The 8,559-nt window shown below is 43.7% G+C and overlaps 1 protein-coding gene across 1 annotated transcript; it reads left to right on the top strand.

The window, feature by feature from the left end:
• Positions 1–230: 230 nt before the first annotated feature.
• Positions 231–5,413, top strand: LOC141099685 (uncharacterized). Its single transcript, XM_073587646.1, has 2 exons — positions 231–501; positions 4,386–5,413. The coding sequence occupies exon 2, from the start codon at positions 4,535–4,537 to the stop codon at positions 5,387–5,389; it is 855 nt and encodes a 284-aa protein (XP_073443747.1). The 5' UTR covers positions 231–501; positions 4,386–4,534; the 3' UTR covers positions 5,390–5,413.
• Positions 5,414–8,559: the final 3,146 nt, after the last annotated feature.

The following is an 8,559-nucleotide window of genomic DNA, read 5'->3' as shown; positions in this document are numbered from 1 at the left end:
TGCGTTTCTGAGGCTTCGGTGTCCTTCATCAGGGATCCCTTCTTTTTTGCAATAGACGAGCCGGCAGTGTAGTGACATCACGCAGACATAGGGCGGCAGCTTTTTCCTTTTCAAGCAGGTGGCAGGAACATAGTGCAAATCCAGGACACAGTACGGCTTCATAATCATGATCACCTCCTTAAGTGTACGTGTGCCCCAGCCTGCTCTACCCAGCCATACATGGAGACGTTCAGTAATTCATAGATCAGGGTCATCTGTGTATGTAGGGCATATCTGCTGTATATATTTACTGCATTTCTACACGTTAAGCCATAGAGCAGGCAGGTGCTGTATGCAGATTCTTGACCCTGTCACGCAGTGGTAATGCCAGTGCATTCATCAAATTTACGTCCCTGTAATATACATTTATTCCCGCCTGCAGGAGATGTGTTCAATAGAAAAAATAAAGACGCGCACTCGTGCTGTAGGAGGAGGTGCTGACTGAACGTGGATATACCACAGGTAAAAGTCAACGGGTAGACAGTGGCACTCAAAATTGAATGTCACTTGCATCAGAGTCATTAAAGGAATTATTATGATTTTTATTAATTTTTTTTCAATAAATCAAGAAAAGTGAAAAAACACCGCAAACAGAGATCAGATTCCAAACATGAGTATTACACGGTTACGTTTCGACCTATACCTAGGTCTTTCTCAAACCATACTGCAAGATAAACATGCAAAGAAAAATTATTTACCACACTAAACAAAGTGATCAAGATAATGTACAAAAGGCTAGAGACATAGTGGACATAAATATATACAAAATTAATAAAATTTAAAAAGGGTGTATGCTGAAAAACCCTATAGATACAAAATATATAAACGTCTATATGTGCACACATAGGACTACACATGGATCTGCGCAATAACAGGAATGCAGTGTAAGACAAGAAGATGGTCATAGGAGATATTGCAGACTATTGGCAAACAAATATACAGTACTAATCATAATGTGCTTGGATAAATGGAAAACGAAGCTGGGTGGTGGAGAAAGGAAAGTATAGCAAACATGAGATACTAACCTCAATAGGAGTGTCAAGGTATATGGAAAGAGGACAATTTTTCAGAGTCCCAAAGTAAGGGCTGTGGGGAAAAAAAAAAAAAAAAAGGAGAGATCATAAGAAAAAAGGAACAGAGGGTAAGCAAGGCGCCAGGGGGTGCTGCTGTACTGACCTGTGGCAAGAGAGCGGCCTCCTCCCAGCCTCATAGTGACTCTCAACATATATAAACCGAGGCATTCTTGCCTCCACCCACAACACTGCAGTTCCCTGCCGCTCTCTTGCCACAGGTCAGTACAGCAGCACCCCCTGGCGCCTTGCTTACCCTCTGTTCCTTTTTTCTTATGATCTCTCCTTTTTTTTTTTTTTTTCCCCCACAGCCCTTACTTTGGGACTCTGAAAAATTGTCCTCTTTCCATATACCTTGACACTCCTATTGAGGTTAGTATCTCATGTTTGCTATACTTTCCTTTCTCCACCACCCAGCTTCGTTTTCCATTTATCCAAGCACATTATGATTAGTACTGTATATTTGTTTGCCAATAGTCTGCAATATCTCCTATGACCATCTTCTTGTCTTACTCTGCATTCCTGTTATTGCGCAGATCCATGTGTAGTCCTATGTGTGCACATATAGATGTTTATATATTTTGTATCTATAGGGTTTTTCAGCATACACCCTTTTTAAATTTTATTAATTTTGTATATATTTATGTCCACTATGTCTCTAGCCTTTTGTACATTATCTTGATCACTTTGTTTAGTGTGGTAAATAATTTTTCTTTGCATTTTTATCTTGCAGTATGGTTTGAGAAAGACCTAGGTATAGGTCGAAACGTAACCGTGTAATACTCATGTTTGGAATCTGATCTCTGTTTGCGGTGTTTTTTCACTTTTCTTGATTTATTGAAAAAAAATTAATAAAAATCATAATAATTCCTTTAATGACTCTGATGCAAGTGACATTCAATTTTGAGTGCCACTGTCTACCCGTTGACTTTCACCTGTAGGAAATGTCTTGGTATGGCTCCAGCCCTGGTGTCATGGAGTCACTCCACGTCATAAATTACATTATTTTTGATCCTAAGGAATTCAGATTACTGCACAATCTCTCCTGAAATGGGGAGCAATATTATTTTCTGTAATCTTCTGGTCAGGATCCATAGTAGCTCCAATGGTCCACCATAAATGAGGGCAACTCCGGTTTAATGTTGTTGGGGATGCAAATTTTTTTTTATTCTTTGCTGATTGGGTTACAGTTCTTCGCTTTGTATGATTTGTGGAGGGATCGGCCTGTCTCACTTATGTGAGTCTGTAACTCCCTCATAGTCTTTAACATAAGCTCTCCATTACCTCTTCCAAATGCCCGAGATCTAAATTCAAGACCTCTCAGCTCTGCACTATTATACACAGTTCTCTATAAATGTGTAATATTTCTTCTTGAAACTCATCTGACAGAAAATATTGGAGCTTACGATAGTTTAGATTGTGACGTCACCGAGCCCCATACTCTAATTACCCCAGAGAGGTTTCACCACTAGCTGCTCATTTATTACTGATGGAGACTGTGGAGTTAGGCAATAATACATCTACTGAAATGATCAATCTTCAGTTTTCGACTACAGTAGTTAGTGCCCAAAATGCTGATTTAACCACTTCTCGCAGCCAGTTTTGTCTTCCTAATCAGACCCCAATTTTCAAATCTGACATGTATCAATTTATGTGGTGATAACTGTGAAATTCTTCACAAAGGATAATAGGAAACAAATTGACATTACAAGTTATTTTCCAACTTCTCTTGAATGCGACAAAACCCTATATACGGTTGTACACTACTGTCTTGGCACATGGCAGGGTTAAGAAGGGAAAGAGCGCCATTAAGCTGTATGAAGGCAAATTTTGCAGGAATAGTTTGCCGACAAAATTTATTGGGGGCATTGTACGTGGTCAATTGGCAGCTCAAAAGATGTCCACCATGAAGAGGCTTGGCGCTATCTACTCCATTTTCCAGATCCAAGAGATTGTCTTGCTCATCACCCTTTAACCCTTCTACATGGATCTGGACTTACACAAAGACTCCTAGGCTTGGGCGATGGTGTTACCTGCTGTTTTGTGGTGAGAAATAGCAAGAAGAATAGATAGTCGAGTCAGGACCAGGAGAGGAGAGAAAATAAAAAGTTATACGATGCAAGAGTAGTCCGTAAACAGAGCGGGTTCATAACAGGAAGCAAATACACAAGCCGGGAGCTGACCCCCGAGGACTGAACCGGAGCAGGCCAAGGCTGTACCTGACAGCCTTCGGTAATATGCTTCAAGCTTTAGTACGGTGCGGTGCTTTCCAATTGGCTGAAGCAGCAAGCAGATAACTTCACCTGGACAGCACCCACACATACTGCCAGACTGGCCGGTACTACTGGTCCCAGGCACCCTCATCTTAGTGGCTGAACAGTGCCTGTGCCGCCTACAGCTTCTGTTTCTAATGTCGCCTCCATCACCGCTGCTGCCTGCAGAATGAATAAGATGGCACCTGGTGACAGAAGCAGACATCACAGGAGCAGATCCTGGAGAAAATGGGACATACCGTTTGCGGAAGTCTCAATATGACAAAATGTCAGAAATCCAGAGCAGTAGAAATCCTCATAAAGTGACTACATTTTGGAAATTATAACCCTCGGTCAAGTAATCTATAAGAGTAGTGACTATTTTGACTTCACAGGGACTTTGCGGAAATTAGCACACAGGGGATGTTGGAGAGTGAAGATTAGAAATATGCCATATTATTGCCCAGCACATAATGCCCGGATTGTGCTCCACTAGACACGCACATAGAAAGCTAAGTGGGTCCTTCTCATTACAGTGATGCCAAATACAGGGATGGTAAATGTGGTTTAGGTACACTGCAAAGCTCAGAAGCGAGGGGGAGATTTGACTTGGAAAGAGTGCATTTTGCTGGCTTTGTTTATGGAAGCCATGTTGCTTTTCAAGAGTCTTTGAGCCATTAATAATGTGGACATCTGTTTTTTCAATGACAGATGATGGACCTGAATGGGAACTTGTTTTATGTGAGATGAGTAGGAGTTGTTATTGGTGGTATTTTCGCCTACATATCATTGATGGGTTGCTTTTTATTTATTATATTTGGGAGGCAGAATGAACAAACAGTTGAACACCACACTCTACTGGTTCATCCTCTAACTTTATCTATTAGACTGTGAACTGTCATTGACTTAGACAGTCATTCAATAATTTTACATAACTTGCCATTTTTACAGACAGTTTAAGTAGCCATTTTCAAAAATATAAAATTCTAGGATATTATATTCAAAATAATTGTTTTTTTCTTAGCAGATGACTCTACCAGGAGATCAGGACAGCTGATATCTTCAATTTTTAAATCAGATGATCGCAAAATCCCACAGGATGCAACTGAAGTCATTGCCATTGCTCCAGATATACCAGCATCCCTTTACAGTAAAGATCTGTCATCTGATCCTATGAAACAGGTCCCATCTTCTGATTCATTACTGACTACTAAGGAAAATCAAAGTCACAAAAGAGGCATTAAAAAACAAACTGCTCCTAAAGCAAAGAAGTCATTTTCACATTCAGAATATAGAAATAGTTTTCCCCTCAAAAAGTCGTTTCTTAAACATCAACAAAATCACACAACGGAGAAGAGATTTTCTTGCTCCAAGTGTGGGAAATGCTTTAACTGGAATTCAGAACTTGTTAGGCATGAGAGAACTCACACAGAGGAGAAACATTTTTCCTGTTCAGAATGTGGGAAATATTTTAAACATAAACCTAATCTTGTTAGACACCAGAGAACTCACACAGGGGAGAAGCCTTTTTCCTGTTCAGAATGTGGGAAGTATTTTAACCAGAGATCATCTTTGGTTAAGCACCAGAGAATTCACACAGGGGAGAAGCCTTTTTCCTGTTCTGAATGTGGGAAATGTTTTATACAGAAATCAGATTTTGTTAATCACCAGAGAAGTCACACACGGGAGAAGCCTTTTTGCTGTTCAGAATGTGGGATGTGTTTTCACCAGAAATCAAGTCTAGTTATTCACCAGCGAACCCACATAGGGGAGATGCCTTTTTCCTGTTCAGAATGTGGGAAGTGTTTTAACCAGAATTCAGATTTGGTTAATCACCATAGAACTCACACAGGGGAGAAGCCGTTTTCCTGTTCAGAATGTGGGAAGTGTTTTATCCAGAATTCAGATTTGGTTAATCACCATAGAACTCACACAGGGGAGAAGCCTTTTTCCTGTTCAGAATGTGGGAAATGGTTTACACATAAATCAAATGTTGTTAGGCACCAGAGAACTCACACAAGGGAGTAGCCATTTTCCTGTTCATAATAATAATAATAATAATCGTTATTTATATAGCGCCAACATATTCCACAGCGTTGACAGTTTAACAGTTTCAAACACAACAGTCGTAACAACGTTAACAATAATACAATAATTACCGTATTTTTCGCTTTATAAGACGCTCCGGATTATAAGACGCACCCCAAATTTTGAGGAGAAAAATAGGAAAAAAACTTTATTTTTAATAAAATGGTGGTGCATCTTATAATCCATGCGTCTTATTGCTTACCAGGGGTGGTGATGGAGGAGGCCGGAGTGGAACATTGCTGCTTGGATGAGGGGGTGTTTTGATGTGCAGCGTGCCGCTGCCGGTGTCTGTTACTGCCGCCGCCCTCTGTCCCCTGATGCTTGCCACCACCGCCACGCTCTGTCCCCCGGTGCCTGCTTGCCACCACCGCCGCACTCTGTCCCCCAGTGCTTGCCACCACCGCCACGCTGTCCCCCGGTGCCTGCTTGCCACCACCGCCGCGCTCTCCCCCGGTTCTTACCGCCACCACCACGCTCTGTCCCCCGGTTCTTACCGCCACGCTCCTATCCCCCGGTGTTGGCCGCCATCGCCGCGCTCTGTCCCGTTCTGAGGGTACTTGCCGTGGCACTCTGTGCCCTGATGCTGCCGCTGCGCTGTCTGCCACCGCCGCGCTCCTGTCCCCCGGTGGTTTCTTCCGCCGCGCTCCTGTCCCCCGGTGGTTTCTTCCGCCCCACCACCGCCGCCGCGCTCTGTCCCGTTCAGCGTGGGGGGGTCTCTGTCGCTCCATGCCTGCTTTCTTCCTGGAAAATGGCCGCCGCGCATGCGCAGACGGACATCTCGGCACTGAAATCTCGGGAGATGAGATTTCAGCGCTGAAATCTCATCTCCCGAGATTTCAGTGCCAAGATGTCCGTCTGCGCATGCGCGGCGGCCATTTTCCAGGAAGAAAGCAGGCATGGAGCGACAGAGACCCCCCCACGCTGAACGGGACAGAGCGCGGCGGCGGCGGTGGGGCGGAAGAAACCACCGGGGGACAGGAGCGCGGCGGTGGCGGACAGCGCAGCGGCAGCATCAGGGCACAGAGTGCCGCGGCAAGTACCCTCAGTGGCAGCGCAAATGTATATCCTCTTTGTAAGACGCACCCCCTTTTTCCCCTCAATTTTGGGGGAAAAAAAGTGCGTCTTACAAAGCGGAAAATACGGGTAAAGCAAAATAAAACGACCCTGCTCATGAGAGCTTACAATCTACAGGGTGGGCCATTTATATGGATACACCTAAATAAAATGGGAATGCTTGGTGACCCAGAGCGGCTCACTGAATTTGCAGAATGGGCAAAGCAAAAATTGGAACAGGACCCTCAGTTTACACAGAACATTATGTTCAGTGATGAGGCAAACTTTTTTGGGTGGGCCATTTATATGGATACACCTAAATAAAACAGGAATGGTGACAGTTTTCTTGCTTATGGTGTCTTGCATTGAAATCTGCTGCAGTGACCCCGGTAAGGCGTTCAACAGACATCAACACAATTTCTATCAGCTCCTCACGTGTTAACCTTTGCAACATGTCAATGGCTGTAAACAAAGAGAAACTTGAAAATAACTCATGAAAGAATAAAGTTATGTTAAAACCAAGAACACTATTGTTTTTCTTGTGAAATTCTCAATAAGATTGATGTGTCACATGACCCTCTTCCCATTGAAAAAAATAAAGTTGGATCCAAAATGGCCACCATGGTCACCACCCATCTTGAAAAGTTTTCCACCTCCCATATACTAATGTGCCACAAGCAGGAAGCTGATATCACCAACCATTCCCATTTTATTTAGGTGTATCCATATAAATGGCCCACCCTGTACAATGAGGTGAGGGAGATACAAAGTACAGGTGTATATTTACAATGATAGTCCAGTCATCTTGAGGGAGTGGCGGTTAGATAGAGATAGTGAATTGGCTACATATGCACACTTACAAATAAAATGTTTTTTGATTAGGGAATGTGATAGGCTGCTCTGAACAAATGTGGTTTGAGGGAATGCCTAAAACTGGGCAAGTTGTGGCTGGTCCAAATTTCTTGTGGTAGAGCATTCTAGAGGATTGGCGCAACAAGGGAGAAATCTTGGAGTCGGGAGTGGGAGGTACGGATTAGTGCAGAGGTTAGTCAAAAGTCATTTAAAGAGCACAGCGATCGGCTAGGCCGATAGACAGAAATGAAGCAGGAGATGTAAGGGGGTGCCGCACTGTGGAGAACTTTGTGGGTGAGAACAAGTATTTTGAATTGGATCCTATAATGAATGGGCAGCCAGTATAACGACTGGCGAAGAGCGGACGCGTCCGAGTACCTATTAGCCAGATGGACAACCCTGGCTTCTGCATTAAGGATGGATTGGAGAGGGGAAAGTCAAGTGAGGGGGAGGCCAATTAATAGAACATTACAGTAGACCAGGCGGGAGTGTATCAGGGCGACAGTGAGGGTTTCTATTGTTTCCATGTTGAGAAAAGTGCGGATTCTAGAGATGCTCTTTAGGTGTAAGCGGCAAGAGCGGGCAAGAGATTGTATATGGGAGGTGACGGAGAGATTGGTGTCAAACATAACACCCAGACAGCACGCCTGCTGCTGGGGTATAATTATAGTGCCACCCACAGAGAGGGAAATGTCAGATTTAAGGAGTTTAGTAGACAGTGGGAGCGGAAGAGTTCAGTTTTGGAAAGGTTGAGTTTCAGATAGAGAGCGGACATGATGTTGGAGACTGTGGACAGACAGTCACTGGCGTTCTGTAGTACAGCGGGGGTAAGGTCAGGGGATGACATGTATAGTTGTGTGTCATCAGCATAAAGATGGTACTGAAACCCAAATCTGCTTATAGTCTATCCAATTGGGGCCGTGTAGAGAGAGAAGCAAAGGGGGCCAAGTACTGAGCCCTGAGGTACCCCAACAGTGAGAGGAAGAGGAGATAAAGTGGAGCCAGCGAACAAAACACTGAAGGAGCGGTCAGAGAGATAGGAAGAGAACCAGGAGAGAGCAGTGTCATTAATGCCTTGTGACTGGAGTCTAGAGAGTAGGAGATGGTGGTCAACAGTGTCGAAAGTTGCAGAAAGGTAAAGAAAAATGAGCAGAGAGTGGTCACCGTTACATTTTGCCATCAGAAGGTCATTGGTCACTTTAATG

This window comes from Dendrobates tinctorius, unplaced genomic scaffold, assembly GCF_039654945.1.
Source record: "Dendrobates tinctorius isolate UK_male_01 unplaced genomic scaffold, ASM3965494v1 ptg000101l, whole genome shotgun sequence".
Classification (NCBI taxonomy): domain Eukaryota; kingdom Metazoa; phylum Chordata; class Amphibia; order Anura; family Dendrobatidae; genus Dendrobates; species Dendrobates tinctorius.
This window is presented reverse-complemented; position numbering and strand designations above follow the sequence as displayed.